The sequence below is a fragment of the Symphalangus syndactylus genome, chromosome 13 (assembly GCF_028878055.3).
Source record: "Symphalangus syndactylus isolate Jambi chromosome 13, NHGRI_mSymSyn1-v2.1_pri, whole genome shotgun sequence".
NCBI classification, from domain to species: domain Eukaryota; kingdom Metazoa; phylum Chordata; class Mammalia; order Primates; family Hylobatidae; genus Symphalangus; species Symphalangus syndactylus.
The window spans coordinates 119,711,736-119,735,045 of NC_072435.2; the positions used below are offsets into that span (position 1 = coordinate 119,711,736).

Consider the following 23,310-nt stretch of genomic DNA (forward strand, 5'->3'; position numbering starts at 1 on the left):
CCCCTCCCACCTCCTGTACCTGGCAGTCCCTAGCCTCAGCGAGGCTGGGCTGAAATGCTTCCACCCTGACCCCCATGCGGAGCCCTCCCCTGCCTCCGCCTCCATCCCGTGGGTCTGCCAGGGCAGCTCAAACCACCACGAACTCTGCCTCTCCCCTCGCAGGCTGCGAGCAACCTCAGCTTCATGTTCCTCTGCCCAGTACGGGGTTCCTGGTCTGGGTGCTCAGTCATTATTTTTGGGAGCTGAGGTGGGGGATGGGGATGCAGGGGAGGAGCGGTGAGAGTAATGGCTTGACTGAGATGTAATTCACATACCACACCATTCCCCCACTGAAAACATACAATTCAGTTTGAGTTTTAGTATATTTACAGAGTTGTATACCTATCACCAGAGTCAATTTTAGAACATTTTTATCATCCCTGGAAGAAATGCTGCATCCTTTAGCCATCACCCCTCCAGTCCTTCCATTTCTCCCTCCTCGAGCCCCTGGCAGCCACTCATCTGCTTTCCATCTGTGAATGTGCTTCCTCTGGACGTTTCTTAGGAATGGACTCAGACGCTGTGTGGCCTTTTGTGTCTGGCGCCTTTCACTCAGCCTGATGTTTTCAAGGTCTGTCCTTGCTGCAGCGCGTCAGGAAGTTATTCCCTCCTCGGGCTGAATGGTATTCCGGTGTATGAACAGACACATTGTGTTCATCCATCCATTTGCTGAGGGACAGTCGGGTTGTCCTATTTTTTGGCTATTTGAAGAATGCCGCTGTGAACGTTGGTGCACACGTTTCTATGTGGCCATGTGTTTTCAGTTCTCTTGGGGCGATACCTAGGAATGGAATTGCCGGGGCGGCCCGATCACTTTTTGCTGAGCTAATGAACAAATTAATTATTTTCAATTTTAGCTTTTCCTTATTTTTTTCTGGTCCTCGATCCCAGGTATTTGCATGCTGTTAGGGGAAGCCCATTTGTACTCCAAGGTCAGGGGAACAGTCTGCCTCCAAAATGCACATGGAGCTGCCATGGAGCAAATACTATGAGGGAAGGAACTTTCCCAGACTCCCTCTTCCCTCAGCCTGCCAGGGAGCACTGCAATTGTCAGCCTACCCCTAGTCCAATTCCAACGTCTACCCTCTCTCTTAAAGAGGAGGGGTTCTAGCTTACGGGAGAGGGGCTGAGGAATCCCCTTCCTTTCCTTTCCACCCTGTTTGAGCAAGATCCTGCCCTGAGCCTGGACCTCATGGTGTATATGCATTATACCCCTTGCTTCTGTCTTCTTTTCACCTCTGGCCCCCTCCAAGTTCCTGGCCCATCCACTTCCCACTTCCAAGCCATTCTCCCCTTATATTTGTCAGGGCCACAGTTAAACATGTGGGCTTTCAGCATCTGCCTCCCTTCTCTTCCAGGTCGCTTCCTTTAACGACCCTGACTTCCTCAAGCAGCTAGAGATGTCCATAAAGTATGGGACCCCTTTCCTGTTCTGCGATGTTGATGAATACATCGATCCTGTGATTGATAACGTCTTAGAAAAAAATATAAAAATCTCCCAAGGACGGCAATTTATTATCCTGGGAGACAAGGAAGTTGACTATGATTCAAATTTCAGACTGTACCTAAACACCAAGCTGGCCAATCCCAGATATTCCCCATCCGTGTTTGGGAAAGCTATGGTGATCAATTACACTGGTAAGAACGTGTAGAACCTCCACTGCTAATTAAGATGGTTATGATGGAGACCGCAGCCTCAGATCAAGGCATTCATGGGACGTCATTTCACTCAGTGACCCCAGATCGTTCTCTCATAGGCATATCTGGACTAGTCAGCTCTCACCAATTAGGTACCACTTAGAAGGTGTGAGGCCATAAGTTACCTGTCGTGAGTCATGCTGAGACGGGGCCGTGGGCTCACGTGTTCACACACGGGGTGGGATGGGATCTCTGTCTGTTGGGGCAGGAAGTTACTCTATATTCGTGTATTTAAAATACATGTTGTGATGCTGAATTTTTTTTCTTCCTCCCAGTTGAATTCTGATAGAAATTGGATATTCTCCCTCAAATTCTCTAGGGTTGTCATGCTCCTGCGTAAACAGGTTAATTTGATTTGGATATACTTTCTTTTCTTTTTTCTTTATCTTTTTTTGTACAGATGGGGTTGCTCTGTGTTGCCCAGTCTGGTCTCAAACGTCTGGGCTCAAGTGATCCTCCCGCCTCTGCCTCCCAAAGTGCTGGGATTACAGGCATGAGCCACTGCGCCCAGTCTGGGCATACTTTAAACTATGGTACCCCAGTCCGTGGAAGCCTGGGTTTTATTTCAGTGTGTTTTTTTCTTTTTGTCCACCACTCTGCACCACAGCATCGCTATTTTGCCCCTGTCTGCCACCTTGCTGCTGTAGAGTGACTTTGGTGGGCAGTAAATTCTCGTGCCTCTGACCTGCTGGCTGAGACCCACGCTAAGCTTGTCCTGTCACAGCAGGGCAGCGGGAGAGACTGTTATTAGGGGCCGCAGGTGGTGAGGGCCTCTCACTGTCCCCCACAGTCACGCTGAAGGGCCTGGAGGACCAGCTGCTGAGCGTGCTGGTGGCTTACGAGAGGCGGGAGCTGGAGGAGCAGCGGGAGCACCTCATCCAGGAGACCAGCGAGAACAAGAACCTGCTCAAGGACCTGGAAGATTCCCTCCTTCGGGAGCTGGCCACGTCCACCGGGAACATGCTGGACAACGTGGACCTGGTGCACACACTGGAGGAGACCAAATCCAAGGCAACAGAGGTAGCAACCACAGTGGGAAAGGCCGTGAGCCAGATGGGGCCTGTGTGTGCCGTTGGAGCGTCCATTTCTCTGTCTGCTCAATGAGAAAACGGGGCTCTGTGATCTCAGGGATAAAAAGCCACCTCTATTGGGATGTGCTGTGGGGAGGGGAGCCCTAAAGGTGTTCCCAGGGATTCCTGGGCATCAGGTCAGTCTCTTCAAATCGAGAGTGATAGAAAATCCAGCCTTGCCTGGCTTAAGTCAAAAGGGAAGTTATCAGCTGAGAAAGCAGAAAAGTCCAGAGATGGCCTCATGTGGGGCTGCATCCACGACTTCAAAAATACCAGGAGGACTTGGTTTCTGTCCATTTCTGGGCTGGGCCTTCTACTGGGTTGGCGTCATTCTCTGCCAGCTCCCCACACAGTCATAAGAATGGTCTGGCCTCACGTCCTCTCAGGTCCAAACCCAAAGGGATAAGTGAGAATCTTCCTGTTCCTACCGTGAAGGTCCTGAGAGTCACTTAAGTCACATTCCTACCCCAAAGCAGTCCCGGGAGCTTGGGGATGCTAGGCTCAGGTTAGCTGGGCCTGGGTCACATCTCCTGGAGTCGGGGTGGAACCCCGTATGGGAAGAAAAGGGAGAGGGCAGTACCGGAGACTTACAAGCAGTGTTACTAGAGGAAGGGGTCATGGGTGCAGGGGCGTCAGCCACAAATATTCACCCCTTCCTACAAGAGGGTGTGTGCCCTCGGTCCCCTGCAGTCCCTGGATGCTTTCAAAGCCCTGAAGCATTGTACGTACCTCTCTGCTGTCCCCCTGTCCCTCCTGCCCTCTGCCCACATCTCAGTCTTCCTGTTTCCAGGGTCACTTGTGCTTTTCTTCAGGTCTCAGAGAAACTCAAGCTGGCAGAGAAGACAGCCCTGGACATCGACAGGCTGCGGGATGGCTACCGGCCAGCAGCCAGGAGGGGGGCCATCCTGTTCTTTGTCCTGTCTGAGATGGCCCTGGTGAACTCCATGTACCAGTACTCCCTGATTGCCTTCTTAGAGGTCTTCGGGCTGTCACTGAAGAAGTCGCTGCCTGATTCCATTCTCATGAAACGCCTGAGGAACATCATGGACACGCTGACCTTCAACATCTATAACTACGGCTGCACAGGTGAGCTCTCCCCACAGAGGAGGACACATCAGTGTAGCCTGGTGTGCCAGATGTGGCTTTAAGGAAACGTGATGTGTGAAAATGGAAAGTTACCAAATGGCATTTTTTTTCTTTTTTCTTTTTCTTTCTTCCTTTTTTTTTGAGATAGGGTCCTGCTCCGTCACCCAGGCTGGAATGCAGTGGTGCGATCATGGCTCACTGCAACCTCCATCTCCCAGGCTCAGGTGATCCTCCTACCTCAGCCTCCAGAGTAGCTGGGACTAAAGGCATGCCACCACACCCAGCTAAGTTTTTGTATATTTTGTAGAGATGGGGTTTCACTATGTTGCCTAGGCTGGTCTCGAACTCCTGAGCTCAAACGATCCACCCACCTTGGCCTCCCGAAGTGCTGGGATTACGAGGTGTGAGCCATCATGCCCAGCTCCAAATGGCATTCTTAAGTGTGGCGATGCATGTTACAAGAGGAATGTTTAAAGCACTGAATTTTAAGATAGCAGCTTTATTGAGACACAATTTACATACCATAAATTCGCCCTTTAAAAATGTACCATTCGGTGGTGATTCATAGCATATTCATACAGTTGTACAGCTATCACTACTCTCTTGCTTCGGAACGCTTCCACCAGCCCCGAAATGAAATCCCATACCCATTAGCAGTCACCCCCTTGCCCCCCACTCCTAGTCCCTGGCAGTCACCGCTCTGCCTTCCGTCTGTAAGGATTTACTTGCTCTGAACACTTCATGTCAATGGCATCATATGCTGTGTGACTTCGTGACTGGCGTCTTTCACTCCACTTCGTGACCTCACGGTTCATCTGTGTTGCTGTGTGTGTCAGCACTTCATTCCTGTCTGCGGCTGAGTCACATTCCATGACAGACCACACTGTGTTTATCCACCTGTCACCTGATGGGCATTTGGGTTGTTTCGCTTTTTTTGCTATTAAGACAATGCTCCTGTGAACATTTGTGTGCAGGTTTTTGTGTGAATGTGTGTTTTTAATTCTCTTGGGGGTATATCTAGAAGGGGAACTGCTGGGTCATAGGGTAATTCTATGGCTAACTTTTGAGGAACTGCCAAACTGTTTTCCAAAGTGACTACCATATATTTCAACCCCTAAATCATTGATTTTTTAAAAAAACTTTTTATTATGGAAAACATGTGCAAAAGAGAATAGTGTCATGATCGTCTGCACAGCCCTCACCTGGCAATGATCAGCTCTGGATTTGTTTATGTGTAACACGGTTCCCCATCAACCCAGATTATGTTGAAAATTTGCTTCATATTCAGATCACTTATCTGTAAGTGTATTAGTTTGTATCTCTAAAACAGAGGTCAGCAAACTTTTTCTGGAAAGGGTCAGATAGTATTTTAGGCTTTGAAGGCTAAGTGATTTCTGCCACAACTACTCACTTCTGCAATTGTGTGCCACAGGCCCCACTGGGCATGGTAGCAATTGTAGCACAAAAGCAGCCATTGGATGATATGGAAGTGAATGGCCATGGCTGTGTTCCAATAAAACTTTATTAGCAAAAACAGGCAGCAGGCTGGATTTGGCCCCTTGCTTGTGGTTTGCCCATCCCTGCTATAAAATAGAAAGATTCTATCTCAAAACATAGACATAAGGCTATTATCATACCCCCAAATTAATAATTCCTGAATATCATCATATTCAGGTTTTCAAATGTTCCCAATTGTCTTATATGTCATATTTCACATTATTTTAAATCAGGACCTCATTAAGGTCTATACATTATAATTGGTTGTGTCACTTAATTTCTCTCTTTTCCCCCTTGCATTTATTTTTATTTTTGTTTATTTATTTTTGGAGACAGGGTCTGGCTCTGATGCCCAGGCTAGAGTGCAGTGGCACAATCACAGCTTACTGCAACCTCCACCTCCCAGGCGCAAGTGATCCTCCTACTTCAGCCTCCTCAGTAGCTGGGACTACAGGTGCATGCCACTATGCCTGGCTAATTTTTAAAAAAATTTTGTAGAGATGGTGGTCTCGCCATGTTGCCCAGGCTGATCTTGAACTCCTGGGCTTAAGGGATCCTCCTGCCTCAGCCTCCCAAAGTGCTGGAATTAGAAGCATAAGCCACCGTGTCTGCCCCACCCCTTGCATTTATCTGTGGAAGAAACCTGCCTGATTGCTGGGTTGTTTCCCGTCGTCTGAATTTTGCGGCTCGCCTCTCTGTAGTGTCACTGGAGGAACTCTCAAATGCCAATACATGTAGTTCTTTTCTCGTGAGACTTTACGATCCCCCAGTGAAGAGTCTTCAGCCTTTTCCTCTAGTATGTAATCCTGGCTGCCAGCCTTCATGGAACCAAGTGAGAAAAGAAGACTGTCGATTTCAGCATTCATCATGAAAACGTTCACCGAAAGCCATATTTTCAGTACGGCTTCCCCTCAACTATGCCTGGTGTTCCCCTGTCCAGGGACCCTGCTTTATCTTTTCCAAAGTTCACGTGGCTGGGGCGGGCAGTTGCCTGGCAGCATGGAGTGAGAGGGGATCTGGGATCTGACGGTTTGTCAAACAAGCTGTCCACCCATCTTCCTGTTTTTAGCCCACATTCACCCACACTTCCAAAGGATCTGGTACTGCCAGTTCCTGAGCTTTTGATGCGTTCTGTGGTTTGCATCTCAGCTTAATCTCCTCCTCATGTGAGAGTCAACTTTCTCAGCTCTGCTAAATCAGTTATCACTTGTCCATCTGTCTGTAGCTTGCAGTTTTTTTTGTTTTTTTTTTTTGAGACAGAATGTCATCTGTTGCCCAGGCTGGAGTACAGTGGTGCGATCTTAGCTTACTGCAACCTTCGCCTCCTGGGTTCAAGTGATTCTCCTGCCTCAGCCTCCCAAGTAGCTGGGATTACAGGCACCTACCACCACACTCAGCTAATTTTTAGTATTTTTAGTAGAGACAGGGTTTTGCCATGTTGGCCAGTCTGGTCTTGAACTCCTGATCTCAAGTGATCTGCCCGCCCTGGCCTCCCAAAGTGCTAGGATTACAGATGTGAGCCACCACACCTGGCCTAGCTTGCAAAATTTTATTGCTATTGTCTTTTCTCCAATTTTCTGGGAGCTTATACCTTTTTAAAAAACTCACCATTAGGCCAGGTGCGGTGGCTCACGCCTGTAATCCCAGCACTTTGAGACCATCCTGGCCAACCTGGTGAAACCCCATCTCTACTAAAAATACAAAAATTAACTGGGTGTGTTGGCGGGCGCCTGTAGTCCCAGCTACTCGTGAGGCTGAGGCAGGAGAATCACTTGAACCCGGGAGGCGGAGGTTGCAGTGAGCCGAGATCGTGCCACTGCACAAAAACAAAAAACAAACAAAAAAACTCACCATTTCAGTTGGTTTTTGGAAAGGAGTTGGGATAAACTCAGAATGGCCATTTTTAACCAGGGGCCTGTAGAGTGACCTTTAGGAAGCAGAGGGTGGGTGGGGCACACTCGTGTCCCCTTCCAGTCCTCTTCTGCTGAGACACAGCACTGACAGTGATATTTCCCATGCACCAGCGTTGGGTGTATTAGTTTGCCATGCCCGCCGTAACAAAAAACCACCGACTGGGTGGCTTAAGCAACAGAAATTTATTTTCTCATAGTTTCGGAGGTGAGAAGTCCAAAATCAAGGTTTGGTGGGTTTCGTTTCTCCTGAGGACGCTCCCCTTGGCTTGTAGGAAGCTGTCTTCCTGCTCTGTCCGCACAAGGTCTTTCTTCTCTGCGTGTGAATCCCTGGTGTCTCTGTGTGTCCACATTTCCTCCTTTTATAAGGACACCAGTGAGGTTGGACTGGGCCCACCCTAATGGCCTCATTTGAACTTAATCATCTCTTTAAAGACCCTGTCTCCAAATACCGTCATATTCTGAGGTACTGGAAGTTGGGGCTTCAACATATGAAGTTTGGAGAAATATAATTTAGCCCTTAACAAACAGTTGGGCAGAAAGAGATTGTTTCTATAGGGCTCACTTAAGTAGCCAACCCTCCTAACACATATAAAGTGAATTCAAATTACAGATTTTGACTTATACAATTTTTTTTCCAGGAACACATGTCTTATGTTAAAAAGCAAAAAAGAAGAAAGCTGGTAGTTTGCATCCATCAATAGAGAGTCTGTTGATGGAGTGTGTGTCCTCTGCAGTAGAGGTTGGGAAACCCCTAGCCAGCATCCAAATCTGGCCCACTGCCTGCTTTTGTAAATAAAGTTTTATTGGAACAGGGCCATATCCATTTGTATACATATTGTCTATGGTTGCTTTTGCACTACAATGGTGGAGATGAGTGGTTATGACAGAGACCATCTAGCTTCCAAAGCCAAAAATACTTACTATCTGGCCCTTCGTAGAAAGTTTGCCAACACCTCTTCTAGACTCTAATGGACACGAATGCCATGGAGTCAGGCAAACAACCTACCTTCAGTGGAGAGGGCGGCCCCTACTGTACTGCCCCTCACTGGCTTTTCCTCTTCCCAGGATGGTGTGATTACACCTCCTGTAGACACGGCTACTTCCGTTACATACAGGAGCATGTCACTACAGACTGGGGCATGACCTAGGAACTGAGCTCATCTTTCTTGCACTTAGATATTCATGGACATTAGTTGCAAAGAGGGCTAAATGCAGCCATACAGTTTGAGTGTTTCATTTCTCTTACATTTAAGCACAGTGTGCATAAGAAACTCAGTTTTTTTTAAAATGAATTTTAAGAAATCAATACTCATCTGATGTTTCCCTCCAGGGCTGTTTGAGAGGCACAAGCTACTCTTTTCTTTTAATATGACCATCAAGATAGAAGAAGCAGAAGGGAGAGTCCCTCAAGAAGAATTAGATTTCTTTTTAAAAGGTAATGAATTTGCCTAGCTTCATTCCTCCCGTCTCCTTGCCCACATGATACATGTGTGTAAGTTTGTCCATTAAAACAAACAATAACAAAAATTCTCCTTAAAACTTGGCTTCCAACAGCACTGCATTTTTCACTATTCCAGTTGATCATTCCAGCCTCAGAAATGGCTCTGGTTGAACTCAGAGCAGCCAGCCTCTGTCTCAGGGCCACCCTGAGGCTGGAAGCTGGATGCTGCACTGAGCGCCTGGTTGGTATCACTGGCGGTGACGAGGGCAAGCCTGGGCCACTTCCTCTTTCCAGTCTCCTTCTTGAGAAGCGGACTTTTCCCAAAAGTGGGAGAAGTCGAAGCAGAGTTGCTTGCTTTGTGTTAGCAGCACAATGGCTGTTTGCTTCTCTTCTGTTGTGATTAGGAAACATTTCCCTGGAGAAAAGCAAAAGAAAAAAGCCCTGCGCTTGGTTGTCTGACCAAGGATGGGAAGATATCATTCTTTTATCAGAAATGTTTTCAGACAACTTTGGACAACTTCCTGATGATGTTGAGAATAATCAGACTATCTGGCAGGAGGTGAGCCCACGTTCCCTTTTTCCTCCTCTCCTTCCCCACATGTCAACAATCTCCAAACCTCAACTGTGGCCCAACCCCTTAAGACACTCCTTTGAGTAACCCATTCAGTGTGTAACTGATGCCCTCTAACTCCCTGATTGGAATTCTCCTCTGGCTAATTCAGCTAGTTGTATGGGAGATCCAACCATCTACCTGTCTGTCCGTCCATCCATCCATCCATCCATCCATCCATCCATCCATCCATCCACCCATCCACCCACCCATCCACCTACCCACCCACCCATCCATCCACTTACCCACCGACCCATTCATCTACCCATCCACCCACCCACCCACCTACTCATCCATCCATCCATCCACCCATCCATTCACCCACCCATCCATCCATCCACCTACACACCCATCCATCCAAGAAGTAGTTGTTGGGCATCTGCCATGTACCATGTCCCTTGATGGACACTGGGGACTCAGTGAATAAGACTCAGTTGCTCATTTCTCAATGCCATAGCCTTTGGGGGTAGAGAATGACAGATCTGACCAGGTGGCCTTCAGTTAGTACACCCATAGATTCTTATACCTTCCCAGTGGCTTTTGCCACCTTCACACACAAATGGGGACCTATGTCATTTCTGAGTTGACGCCACAATGAATATTCTTTGCTTTTCCCAGTGGTATGACCTGGATTCACTGGAGCAGTTTCCGTTCCCCTTGGGTTACGATAACAACATCACTCCTTTCCAGAAGTTGCTTATTTTGCGCTGTTTCCGCGTGGATCGGGTCTATCGGGCAGTGACTGACTATGTGACTGTAACAGTGGGAGAGAAGTAAGTGTGTCATTTTGTTGATTTGCCACTTTCCGTGGGGTGGGATCTCTAGCATCCTCCCACCTTGGACTCAAAGCAGAAGCTGACCAGCTCCCGAGACAGCTGTCGCCACCCTGTCTGTACAATATTCCATAGCCAATATTCTAGAATTCTTCAATATTCTAGAACAGCGCTAGTCACAAGAAATTCAATGTGAGCCACATATGCAGTTTCAAAAGTTCTAGTAGCTACATTAGAAAAGAAATGGGCACAATGAATTATAATAACATACTTTATTTACATGAATATATTAAAATTATCATTTGAATGTATAATCAATATGAACATGATTGAGACATTTTACATGCTTTTTTTGGTATTAAGTCTTCAAAATCCTGTGTGAATTCACACTTACAGCACATCTCAATTGGGGCTAGCCACATTTTAAGTGCTGAGTAGTCGCATGTGCCTCATGGCCATCACACTGGACAATGTAGCTCTAGCATGGGGTACGAAGCGAGGCAGAGAGCATGGGACTGCAGCTCAGATGTGCCCTTGCAGCCAGCAGGCCATGGCAGTGAGTGATGAGGCTGGGTGGGGTCCTGGTCCCTGGGCAGCTGCCCTTAGCTCCTGCTGACTGATACCAGGTGCCACTAGGAACCAACACTGGCTGGATCCTCTGATTCTGAAAGAAGCTAGGACTTCAGATTTTTACCTGAAATATCCCAATATCTTTTTGTTGGCAATGAATTTTAAAATGCACATCTGGGTCAGGTGCGGTGGCTCACACCTGTAATCCCAGCACTTCAGGAGGCCGATGTGGGAGGATCACTTGAGGCCAGGAGTTCGAGACCAGCCTGGGCAACATAGTGAGATACTGCCTCTAAAAAGTAAAAAGTAAAAAGTAAAAAAAAATTAGCCAGGCGTGGTGGCGCACACCTGTAGTCAAGCTACTAAGGAAGCTGAGGTGGGAGGATTGCTTGAGCCCAAGAGTTTGAGGCTTCAGTGAGCTGTGATAGTACCACTATACTCCAGCCTGGGCAACAGAGTGAGATTATATCTTTCAATTAAAAAAAAAAAAGAAAGAAAGAAAAAACCCACACACAAAACTCAAAACTCAAGATGTGGACCATTCAGGACACGCCTGTGGAACCTCAGGGTTTTGTGCCATGGGCAGGCCCACCTGGAGGGCAAGCTGAGGTGTCCAGCTCAGCACAAACCGACTGAACCAAGTGTGCAGGAGGTACAGAGAAGTCCCTGTCACTCAAGAGTTCCCCATCAGGGTGGGAGACATGCATAGAAACTAGAATCTAAAGCAGGGAAGACTGCAACGGGCTATCCCAGAGGAATGGTCAGAAGGTTCTGGACACAGGAGGAGGCAGCGCTGATCAGACAGACCAGCCCCTGGTCTGGAGCTGTCCTCGTGGGAGAGTTTTCTGACTGTGTTTCTTTCACCAGGTATGTGCAGCCCCCAATGATCAGCTTTGAAGCTATTTTTGAGCAGAGCACTCCAAATTCGCCCATTGTGTTTATCCTGAGTCCTGGCTCTGACCCTGCCAGTGATCTTATGAAATTAGCAGAGCGAAGTGGTTTTGGAGGAAATCGCCTCAAATTCCTTGCAATGGGTCAAGGTCAAGAAAAGGTAATTTGTGGCTGAAAGGAACAAGCTCTACATTTAGGGCGAGGTCCCTGGTGTCTGCTAAGAAGGAGCTAACCTGGATTTAAGCTGAGAGTGCCACTCCACAAATAAGTTGGATGCATTTCCGAGCTAAGAAGCAGTAATGAAACACTAGGAAGATGACGATAATAGTTATGATTTCACAACCTCGTGTTGTGATCATGGTGCTGTGCTGTTTTCTTTTTTTTCTTCCTTTTTCTTTTCTTTTTGAGACAGGGTCTCGCTCTGTCACTCAGGCTGGAGTGCAGTGGTGTGAACGTAGCTCACTGCAGCCTCAACCTCCTGATTGTGAAGTGGTCATCCTGCCTCAGCCTCCCCAGTAGCAGCTGGGACTACAGGCATGCATCACCATGCCTGGCTAATGTTTTTTGTATTTTCTGTAGAGGAAAATACAAACACATCACCATGTTGCCCTGGCTGGTCTTGAACTCCTGGGCTCAAGCGATCCTCCCACTTCGGCCTCCCAAAGTGTTGGGATCACAGGCATGAGCCACGATGCTCAGGCTGTGCTGTTTTCAAAGCCCTTTCACACACAGTCTTTACCTTCCTTAGTCCCTGAACAGCCTCTCTGTGGATCAGGATTATCATGGCCCCAGTTGCATGGCCAAGGGAGTGGGTCAAGAGAGGCTGAGCCCAGGACCATTCAGGACAGAACTGTGGTGCAAATCCTCCTACCCTTCTGAGCCAGTGAGCTTTCTTCGCTGAGGTCTTGCCTCTCTGCATTACAGTGCTCCCTGCTAGAACTTGCTACACAAGTTCAGTACAATGTGGGACAAAGCTTGCAGGAAAAGCCTGTGCGTCAGTAAGTTTGATGGTCGCAGGCATGCGTGTGGGGGTCAGAGGGAGCTGACTGCCAGTCCTGGCTTTGCTATGAACTGTGAGGTTTTGGGTGAGCCCCTCTGCTGCTGGAAGCCCCTGGGTGAGATGAGGATGGCAATACCCATGCTGGATGGCCCAGGAGGCAAGCCCTGGGCACCAGCAAGGCGGGCCAGGTCTCTTAACCACAACACTGAAAGAAGCTATTGTAACGTCAGCACTCATGTGTTTTAAGCTATTTCAGAAACCAAGGCTTGATTTGGGTGTTTAGCTTGTTTGTGCTTTGAATTACATTTGGGAGGGGACGTGGTGATTGTTTTCCAGGCCTAGGGCCCTGAAGATCTTACAGTGGCCAGGACAGTCCCTACTTCCTGGTGGGCTTTAGCTGGTCTCTTGCAGCCCTGCTTAGGGGTCCTCAGGGGACAGGAGCGACTGTGTGGGAGGAGCTGGGACTTCTAGGGCCAGGGAGGCCAATGAGTGCAAAATGCTCACCCGTCTTCCAGGCTGTGTGTGACCAGCTCAGTGCACCCACGGGGCCCACGGGGTTTCTCAAAGATGGTTTATTTGAAGGCTCCCCTTGTAGCTCCTGGATCCTCGGCTTTCTTTTGGCTTCTGCTGGAGCTGGCCATCGCCCTTCTGTGGGTGTGGAGTGGGTCTCTGGAGAGCACGGGGTTGGGTTTGGATGCCAACCCCTCTCCTCTTCCCTCTCCCCTGGCGCAGGTGGCCTTGCAGCTGCTGGAGACGGCGGTGGCTCGGGGGCAGTGGCTGATGCTGCAGAACTGCCACCTCCTGGTCAAGTGGCTGAAAGATCTGGAGAAGTCCCTGGAGAGGATCACCAAGCCCCACCCCGACTTCCGCCTGTGGCTCACCACGGACCCCACCAAGGGCTTCCCCATTGGGATTCTGCAGAAGTCCCTAAAGGTCTGGCTTCAGGGTGGACATCAACATGCCCGGCACCAGCTTCTCAGACCACCAGCATGTTGCTTTGGGGCCGGGTGTGCTTGTGTCCCTGTAGAAATAAACCTCAGGCTGCAGGTGAAACCTTGCGGTTGAAACCCTTCTCAATCCTACCTCTCTCTTTAGAGGGAGCCGCTGTCCTGGGTTGGGTGTTTGTGACTCCCAGGCCTATCTCTACCAATTCTGCATGTGTCCCTAACAATATCTACGCTACTTTTCATAAACTTCATGGGCTCCCCACAGCCTGCAGTTCTCTCGTGCTGACTGCAGAAGTTTCGGGTGGCTTACATGCCCCATTTAATTTATTGTCCAGGAAATTCTTTTGGAAAGGTTTTGTCATTCTCTGTCTCTCTCTGGGGAGGTGGAGGGAAGACTTTACTTTCATTTTATATATAGTAAAGGATCTCATGGTTCAGAGGAAGGTCAAAGACTCTTGACCCTTGACCCTGAGAGCCAGAACATCTAGTCCTTTAACTTCTCAGCCTGGGCCCTGGACAAGAGACTTTAGCTATTGGAGGTCTCAGACAGATGGCTCCGTAGAGAGGAAGGAAAGCACAGTGCCTGCGTTGTGCACACTCTTCCAAGCTTGTGGGTCTGCGGTCTCCATCACTGTGCATTTTCTTCTTTTCTGAAGGTTGTCACCGAGCCGCCCAATGGGCTGAAACTCAACATGAGGGCAACTTACTTCAAGATCTCTCACGAAATGCTGGACCAGTGCCCGCACCCTGCCTTCAAGCCTCTGGTCTACGTGCTGGCGTTCTTTCATGCTGTGGTGCAGGAGAGAAGGAAGTTTGGGAAGATTGGCTGGAACGTGTACTATGACTTCAATGAGTCTGACTTCCAGGTGACAGCGGCTGCTTCTCCTTGGAAATGGCTTCCTTAGGCGGCCCGCTTCCTCCCGACTTTCATTCAGGTTCAACCACAGCAGGGTTGCACCATTCCCAGCAGCCTTTTCAGAAAAGTATCAGACTATGAACAGCTTGGTGTGGGTTTCAGTATAACTGAGCGTGTTCTCTTCTTTCAAGGTCTGCATGGAAATTCTGAACACGTACTTAACGAAAGCCTTCCAGCAACGGGACCCGAGGATCCCGTGGGGCAGCCTCAAGTACCTAATCGGAGAGGTAGGGGTGACCGGGGATCCTTCCGCAGGTGCCTCTGGGGCTACATAGCTGTGGCCTCGTGCCCCTATTTTCCTCTGAACCCTCAGAACCAGCCTCTTCTGCTCCTGTTCCCCTTGGGTTTCTGTGACATTCTCTCTGCTCTCACCTGGTTGTTCTTTGTCCTAAGTGAGTTCTGTTCACATGGAGGTTCCCTCAGCTGGATCCATGGCTGGGGATCCAGGCTAGGCATCCTCTAGCCCCTTGCCTCAGCTGTCACTGTATACAGAGCTCACAGGAAGCGTCCCCGGTGGTCTGCACACGGCTCAGGCAGTGACATCAATTCCAAAGACAGAAGCAGCTGCTGGCTTCTTCAGCTGTTTGTTTGATGTGTTTGGGGTCTTTGCCTGCTGCACAGGAGCTCCCAACACTTCCTGAGGGCTTCTTATTGCTTTGGGTCCGATCCCTTGGGAAGCCAGCAAAGCCACAGATCAATTGTGTGAACAGTGGCCCGAAAGGTTATGCAAGTCCACAGGTTCGAGCCTTGCAGCAGCCAGGCTGCTGGAGTCTCTTGACCCTGAGCGAGCCTCTGGCCCCGGGCCCCCAGGGTGCACACAGTAGGTTCTGAGCTCCTGGCTAGCTCTCAGGCCCTCTAATTTTAGGTCATGTATGGAGGACGGGCCATTGACAGCTTTGATCGCCGCATCCTGACCATCTACATGGATGAGTACCTGGGGGACTTCATTTTTGATACTTTCCAGCCATTCCACTTCTTCCGGAACAAGGAAGTGGACTACAAAATCCCTGTGGGTGATGAAAAGGAGAAATTTGTTGGTGAGATTTCTCAGACACGAAAATATATTTTCAAGGCTTTTTCTAAGGGAGACCATGCATTTCAACTGGCTCCTCTCCTGGTGGGGCTCCTCGGCTGGTCAGGTGTGGTCTGTTAAGCCTGTTAGGTGGCTCGGCAGACGCTTCCTGGCTGCAGAGCTGATAGAGTTCAGATTTCCCATCCTGGAATGATGGTAAATAAATCAGGTTCCACCTGGAAAGGCAGAGTGGCCACAGTGAAGCTCACTGAGCCATTTTCATAAAAGATGAACATATGGCTGGACTGGGTGTGGTAGTGTAGAATTTTTACATTAAAAACATGTCATTGGCCACTCATGGTGGCTCGCACCTGTAATCCCTTCTTTGGAAGGCCAAGAAGGGCAGATCGCTTGAGCCCAGAAGTTCAAGAGCAGCCTGGGCAACCAAGCAAGATCCCATCTCTACAAAAAATAAACAAAAAATCAAAACAAAAACAAAAAATTAAACAAAAAAAACAAAAAATAAAAATATTAGCTGAGTGTGGTGGTGAACACCTGTAGTACCAGCTACTTGGGAGGCTGAGATGGGAGAAATGCTTGAGCCCAGGAGGTCGAGGCTGTAGTGATCAATGGTCATGTCAGTGCATTTCAGCCTGGGTGAATAAGACCCTGTCTCAAAAAAAAAAAAAAAAGTCACCCTCTAAACAGTGGAAATTAGTCTTGCATATCTGGGGACTTTGAGGCTGTGGGCCCTGAGAAAGCACAGGTGGCTGGACAGTGCCACCTCCGTTGTTCTCTGTGACTGCAGAAGCCATCGAGGCCCTCCCGCTTGCCAACACGCCAGAAGTGTTTGGTCTCCACCCCAACGCTGAGATTGGCTATTACACGCAGGCGGCTCGAGACATGTGGGCTCACCTGCTGGAGCTGCAGCCTCAGACAGGTAAACTCTACTCAGGAGGACTTCATTAGTTTGATTGGGTTTTACAATTGCTTCTTGTAGCCCTCCCACATTGCTGATGCCTTTCCCAGAACCAGAAGGCTCAGGAGGCTCCGGTTCTGCACATAGATGCCTTGTTTTCTCTGAAAAGTGTCCTGGTTTTAGGGGAATCCAGCAGTGGTATCAGCCGCGATGATTATATTGGCCAAGTGGCCAAAGACATAGAAAACAAGATGCCCAAAGTCTTTGACTTGGACCAGGTGAGGAAGCGCCTCGGAACAGAAATCCCCCCGACTTCGGTGGTGCTCCTGCAGGAGCTGGAACGCTTCAACAAGCTTGTGGTCCGGATGACCAAGTCTCTAGCTGAACTTCAAAGGGTGAGCCTGTCTCTCATGTGCAGATTACTGCCTAGATACCTGGCACCTGGGGTTTTGATAGAGTCCTGCCTGACTGCTCTTGATTCTAAATAGGCCTTGGCTGGAGAAGTTGGAATGAGCAATGAGTTAGACGATGTGGCCAGGTCTCTTTTTATCGGGCATATCCCTAATATCTGGAGAAGGCTTGCTCCTGACACCTTAAAGTCCCTTGGAAACTGGATGGTCTACTTCCTGCGGCGGTTCAGCCAGTACATGTTGTGGGTAAGTTGCACGTCACTACCTCCTCTCTGCCGATTCAGGTGTCAACCTAGACTTCCTCAAACCACCTCCCAATTCCCTCTTTCCATTTCCCAGCAGTAACCTCTGTTAAAGTTTATTGGGTGCTCTGGAAATGGTCTGAGATTCTTACAAGCATATCTGTATCTTCGTTTTTCCTTTTCTTTTTTCTTTTGAAGACTTTGAAGCATACTATACATACCCGATTATTTTATCTAAGCGTATATCTTGGCACTTGTTCCATATTAGTACACAGCTCGTTCTTTCTTAGAGTATGCCATTGTACAAATGTTCCATATCCTTTCTCCTCCTTCTGTATCCTAAAAATATGGTAACTACCTACATTTTGGTGGTTACCATATATTATTATTTTTTTTTTGCGAATACAAATAACATTCTGATGCACATGTCTATGAATATGCATAGGGGTATATTCCATGGGTAAATTCTGACAGTGGAAGAGTTGGATCAAAGAGCGTGTGCATTTTAAATTTTGATAGCTCTTGTTGGATGGTTCTTAGAAAGGCTGAAAGCACAGTCTATGAGAGTGCTTCTTTCCTCACCCCGCTGCAATGCTGCGTTCTTAACATTTTGGATCACTGTCTCCCTGAGAGGTAAAAATAATATCTCATTGTTTTGCGCGTCTTTAATTATGGTGAGTCTGAGCGTATTTTGCATGCTTTACAGACATTTTGTGTTTGTTTTTCTGTGAATTGGCTTTTTGTATCTGGATTTCATTTTTAGTGAGGTCTCCATCTTTCTCACTGATGTTTAAGAGCTCTTTGCAAATCAATTAGCCCTTGGTCTGCCAGTGTTGCAGATATTTCTCCCAGCTTGTCATAAGTCTTGACTTTGCTTACAGTATTTTTTCCACAGAAAAGCTTTACATTTCTCCGTAGTCAAACCTACAAGGCTTTTTTTTTTTTTTTATCCTGGGCTTTGCATTTCCTACTCCACGATATGAAAGCATTCATTAGAGATGTGGCCCAGTACTTTTGTGGTTTTATTTTTATATCTAAATCTTTGATCTACCTGGAATGTGGCAGTCCAGATTGTTTTTCTCAAACGGGCAGCCAGTTGTGCCAACGCCATCTTTTGCCACTTAGGTGAAATACGTCTTTTATCATTAACTAAACTTCCAGGCCAACTTTGACCTGGCATCGGATGGCAGCCCCAGGCTCCCAGCACTTGCCCTCTCTTGTCTCCAGGTGACCGAGAGCGAGCCCAGCGTGATGTGGCTCTCGGGGCTGCACATCCCTGAGTCCTACCTCACGGCGCTGGTGCAGGCCACCTGCCGGAAGAACGGCTGGCCGCTGGACCGCTCCACCTTGTTCACACAAGTGACCAAGTTCCGGGATGCAGATGAAGTGAATGAGCGGGCGGGACAAGGTACCATCAGCTCGTTAGGGATCCGCAGCTCTCCCTGAGCCACCTCCAACTCAAAGGGACAGGCATAGCGTGGGCCTAAATGGGCCAGGCCATGTTTGAAAGCCAGCCTGCTGCAAATATTTCCTGTGTCTGTGCACTGCCCATGTCTTAACACCTCTGAGGGTGGGTACGGAAGTTTCTCTCCCACTTTCTCCGTTGAGACCTGGGGTCTATGGCAGGGGAGACCTGAACCATGTTCACTCTGCTAGCTCATGGGAAGTGGGCTCCTAGGTCAGAATTAGCTCTTGCAAAAACCATCAGGTAGCTTTCCGGTAACCCCTGATGGGGCCAGGGGCCTGGGAGCCACAGAGCAGCATGGACTAGCTTGGTTGGAACTCTTTGATTACACCATAACTTAAGGTCCCTTAGACATTGGTTACTGACTGTGCAGATGAGAGCTGGAAACTGCTGTTTCCCCAGGGCCATGTTGTCTTAGAGTTCATTTAACTGCAAGGAACAAAAGCTCTTGTGAGATGGCTTAAGGAGTGGGGACTTATGGTAAAGATGTAGGGACTCTCCAGGTCTCAGTGGCAGGGGAGGGGGCAGGTGTCCGGGCCGCCACTCTCTCTGGGGCCACAGGAGTGTGCTCCTCTCTTCTCTTTGCACGTCTGCTGGGTCCTCCTTCCCGGAGACCACTTCCTCTGTGAGGCCTCGACTTCCTGCTCCCCAGCCACTTTGGCGCACAGGGTAGCTGGGGTTGCCATGGTGCCCATTCTGACTCTGGGGCCATGCATCTTTCTAGCCTGGGGGCCCAGGGTGGTTTAAGTCCATGGGCCTTGATGCCTCATTCCTGGGGGAGGCCACTGCCCCACACCCACTTCTCTGGGCCATGCGGGAGGGCCATAGGGTCTCCTATCTGGGCTGCTCCTCCACAGAGGGAAGGTGGGCAGGACAGAAGTGCTGGAGAAGGGCCTGGGCTGTCCCCAAGCGCTGGGGAGGAGGCCAGCCAGTGGCGTGTGTGTCACTGTGTGTGCGCCTGATAGAGCCACTCCATGGCAGGCTGTGCATGCTCTGGTTGTATCCAGTCTCTGCCTGTGTCCCTAGGATGCTTTGTCTCGGGACTGTACCTGGAAGGTGCTGACTGGGATATAGAAAAAGGATGTCTTATCAAGAGCAAACCCAAGGTGCTGGTTGTGGACCTGCCGATCCTGAAGATCATCCCCATTGAAGCGCATCGCCTCAAGCTGCAGGTGAAGGTCCCAGCCCCTCCTCTCTGACACCAGGGCCCTTCCTCTTCTGACTGTAGTTATAGCTGAGGTGGTTTCCAACAGTCCTGCTTTTTAAAACACGGGTGCCTAAGCTTTATGGGCTGGGGAGAGTCTTGGAGCCGTGCTAAAAGCTATGGATAGCTGCTTCCCAGGAAAGGCGCGATCCTTCCAGAGGTGTCAGGCTCAAGTTGTGATCCTGTGGTCTAGACTAACCAAGGGGAGACTCCCTCCCTTCTTGCAAAATGCTGTAGACATTGCCTGAGTCATAAAGTGGTTCCCTCTGGTGTGGACAGCAGATGCCTTCTGCTCTGCCTGGGCCAGGACCCACTTTTAGCCAGTGTGTCAGTGTGAAGCCAGGTCCCCGTGAAGCTGGCGGAGGGTGGCCCTGAGCAGCCCCAGCCTCGTGTGTGTTCTCAGGTGCAGTGTTGCACAGGGGCCCCTGCCTGTCAAGACTTAACACTGCACCTTTGCCTTTATCCCTCTGCACCCACTCTCCATGGGGGCGTCTCACCTGCCTTTCCCTTGCAGAATACCTTCCGGACCCCTGTCTACACCACCTCCATGAGAAGGAATGCCATGGGAGTCGGCTTGGTTTTTGAAGCTGATCTCTTTACCACGAGGCACATTTCTCACTGGGTGCTGCAAGGAGTATGCCTCACCCTGAATTCTGATTAACCTTTGGGTGGAGAAAACTGCTTAATGAATTCGGAGCCTGGGGTGGTTGGGAAGAGTGATCAGGTCTGCTGTCATTTCTTGGGGCCTCTCAAGAGGCAGGAGGGGGACTGACACTGATTTTTCATTTGAAATCAGCCATTTAAAGCTCTTTCCATACAAATTAACCTGAATGGTTTGGTTTTTAATACTACTTTTTAAAAGGAATTTATATAATCAAAAAGTAAATATCGGAGAGAGTATTTTAAGATGTGTGGAGTTTTCTTTTCCTTCTCAGAGAAAACACTTGATTAGGCAAAAGTGCCTGGCATACATAGCATCGGCACAAGTGAGAATCCTAATGTAATTTCCAAAGGTGTGTTTTTGACGATCCAGGTCTGTTTCAGCAGATGCTCCTTTTTGGCAAGAAGGGCTGATGATGTCGGGCACAAAGCAGAAGTGGCCAGTCACCTGGAGCCACTTCTCCCCCTTCTAGAACTCTCTGGCCCTAGCTTCTTTGGCTCTGACCTGCTACAGCGACTGTGAGGTTGTTGAGCTTAGTGTCTAGTTCCTGCATGAGCTTCTACCCCTAGCCTGCCTGGGTCTGTGTGGGGTCAGGTGAGGACATAGAACCTCCAGGACCAGTGGTCACTGGGCACCCCTTCCCTCTGTGCACCACGAGGCTGGCCTGGAGCCCTGGCTGGCCACCTAGAGGTGAGGGGTGGCTTCACTCCACGAGGGAGGAGAGGGGCTAGCATGGGCAGCACAGTGGGCAGGGGCCATTGGAGGCAAAAGCAGTTTCCCGCAGAAGCTCAGGAGCGCAGCACATTCTAAGGACTGGCTCTGGGCCGGGAGGAGGCAGGAGTCGCTTCTGGGACCTGTGATTGATTGCTCTCCCTCCTGCAGTCTCCTAGCTCTCCTTCAGGTGTTTAATAAAAGACACAAAACAGAAAGAAGGCAGGTTTAGAAAATAAAGTTTGTTGGGATCGTAAACATTTTGGATAAAACTTACTTAACAAAAAAATATGAACACACATTCAGGTTGTGGTGCTATGAGGAGTAGCGTCATCTTATTTAGTTCCTTGAGATACACGCACGGCTGCTCGGTGATCGGTGCCACCCTGGGAAAGGTTGGTTGGGGGGTGACAGGGGTCTCCAGGAGGAGCTCGGGAGGTGACAAGGGTCTCCAAGAGGGAGCAGGGGCTGCTCGGCCAGGCTGCCCTGGAGCCTGAGGATAAGGTCAAGGTTGGTATGTGTTGCTCCGACTTGAGAATTAATTAGGTGTGTGACTGTGTGGCATTGTGAACATCAGTAGTGACGCAGCCGTGGCCTGGGCTTTGTCTGCGGCGCACTTAGGTTACACGGAGTGGGATCAGAAGCAAGCGATTCGGCACACAGGCGTTTGGCCACAGCAATTAGGAAATAATACATATTCTGCAGCAGGGACACGATCATATTTTGGTGTGAAGAAGAGGGCAAGAGAAGCAGAAGGAGAATTGGTCGGTAGGTGTGAAAAGTGTTTGGCATGCATGGGAATTAATTAAACAGAAAAGGTGTGGCTGAGATTTCCTAGTGGTGCTCACAGTGCATGGACAGCGCGGGGTGGGGCCCAGCGGGCTTCACACAGTTCTGTCCGTCCCTGAGTGCTTCCTCACCACCTTGCCTCCGTTCACCTGGTCGACCGCCAGGGTCTTCACCTCGGGCTGGGCCTGCGGCGGGGTGCCATGGTGGATCCGATGCGCCACCCCGACGTGGGCCTTGTGCGGCTTTTCGCGGGCCGGGCTGTGCTGCTCGCTGCTTCGGTCGGACGCAATGGGGGGGATGACGAGGGGCCTCTCTTTGATGAGGTGGACCTCGGCGGACTCCCTAGCCAGCAGAAATGGAGTGGGGTCTGGCATAGCATCCACTGGTTCCCGCAAAAGGAGTTTCCTGCTCTCTGCCCCGAATCTGTAGACCTCTTCGAATTCCGGGTGCAAGGGGGCCGAGAGGCTCTTTTTCATGCGGCGGCGAGGCGTTTCAGGTAGCTTGTCTTTGGGGGGCGCTGGCTTGTAGCTGGCCAGCACGGGGCTCCCTGACGGGCTGGCATCTGAGGTCCCGCTGGAGCTCATGAGCTTCTTCTTGGCGGCGTGCAGCTGGGAGGTCAGGTAGGCGATGGTGCTGGCCCGCTGCTCCAGCTCGCTAGACAGCAGGGTCAGCTTGTGACTCTTGGCCTTCAGCTCCTCCAGGTACTTCTTCTCCCGCTCCTTGATGGTGTTCTCCAGCACTGTGATCATCGCGTTTTTCTGCTCCAGTTCTTTCAACAACTCAGCATTTTCGTTCTCTTTCACTTTCAGTTGGGCTTCCAGCTCTTCACATCTTTTCTTTAATTCACTGCTTCTAGAAGTCCCGTCTCCTACAAGAATAAGCCGAGGAAGCAGGTGAAGAACTCATTAGACTGTGGCCGAGTGGTGAGGCCTATGGGGCAGGCGGACCTGTCTGATGGGGGACCCTGTCTAGGCGGTGGGGGCCATGCAGAAGGCAGGGCTGTGGGGGCTCTGGAAAGACCCCTCCCCTCCCCGAGGTGGGGAGATCAGGGCATCTCAGAGGTCCTTTCCGGCTCTTAGTTCTCTGGCTTACTGCATAAAAGAATGTCTCTGAACCTTAAAGATGCTGAAGTTAAAACAGGCAATTGCAGAGTACTAGACTTCAGCAAACACTTAGGATTAAACTGGCCACAAATCCCTCTGTCTGCTCAGATGGCATTTATGAAATGCCTGCTACATTCAAAGTACTGTTTGGAAACTCAAATGTAAAAAGAATTATCCATGTCTATTGAATTAAAACTCTGATGTTTACAGAAGAGATGTGGGGCTGTCACCTTTGCTCTGCCGCTGGCCTCCTCTCTCACCCCCCTACCCGTCTCTCTCTCTCACTCACACACACACACACACACACACACACACACACAGACTCTTTCTCAATTCCTGCTCA

The 23,310-nt window shown here is 49.5% G+C and overlaps 2 protein-coding genes across 15 annotated transcripts in view; one reads left to right on the forward strand and one right to left on the reverse strand.

The window, feature by feature from the left end:
* DNAH10 (dynein axonemal heavy chain 10) overlaps positions 1-20,609 on the forward strand; it is a 172,308-nt gene extending 151,699 nt beyond the window's left edge. For 7 of the 8 annotated variants that reach the window (XM_055237938.1, XM_063614577.1, XM_063614581.1 and 4 more), the window contains 17 exons: positions 1,398-1,677; positions 2,528-2,757; positions 3,620-3,893; positions 8,634-8,738; positions 9,149-9,303; positions 9,973-10,127; positions 11,565-11,748; positions 13,321-13,521; positions 14,192-14,401; positions 14,583-14,678; positions 15,317-15,488; positions 16,272-16,403; positions 16,566-16,777; positions 16,871-17,038; positions 18,262-18,442; positions 19,526-19,671; positions 20,218-20,609. In XM_055237938.1, coding sequence (XP_055093913.1) covers positions 1,398-1,677; positions 2,528-2,757; positions 3,620-3,893; positions 8,634-8,738; positions 9,149-9,303; positions 9,973-10,127; positions 11,565-11,748; positions 13,321-13,521; positions 14,192-14,401; positions 14,583-14,678; positions 15,317-15,488; positions 16,272-16,403; positions 16,566-16,777; positions 16,871-17,038; positions 18,262-18,442; positions 19,526-19,671; positions 20,218-20,364 — 3,048 coding nt within the window. In that variant the 3' untranslated portion in view covers positions 20,365-20,609. Of the gene's footprint in view, positions 1-1,397; positions 1,678-2,527; positions 2,758-3,619; positions 3,894-8,633; positions 8,739-9,148; positions 9,304-9,972; positions 10,128-11,564; positions 11,749-13,320; positions 13,522-14,191; positions 14,402-14,582; positions 14,679-15,316; positions 15,489-16,271; positions 16,404-16,565; positions 16,778-16,870; positions 17,039-17,479; positions 17,911-18,261; positions 18,443-19,525; positions 19,672-20,217 lie in introns of those variants that run through there. The other variant, XM_063614580.1, reaches the window with a different exon arrangement.
* Positions 20,610-21,297: 688 nt separating this feature from the next.
* CCDC92 (coiled-coil domain containing 92) overlaps positions 21,298-23,310 on the reverse strand; it is a 35,211-nt gene continuing 33,198 nt past the window's right edge. For all 7 annotated transcript variants that reach the window (XM_055238020.2, XM_055238015.2, XM_055238019.2 and 4 more), the window contains one exon: positions 21,298-22,732. In XM_055238020.2, coding sequence (XP_055093995.1) covers positions 21,960-22,732 — 773 coding nt within the window. In that variant the 3' untranslated portion in view covers positions 21,298-21,959. The remainder of the gene's footprint in view (positions 22,733-23,310) is intronic.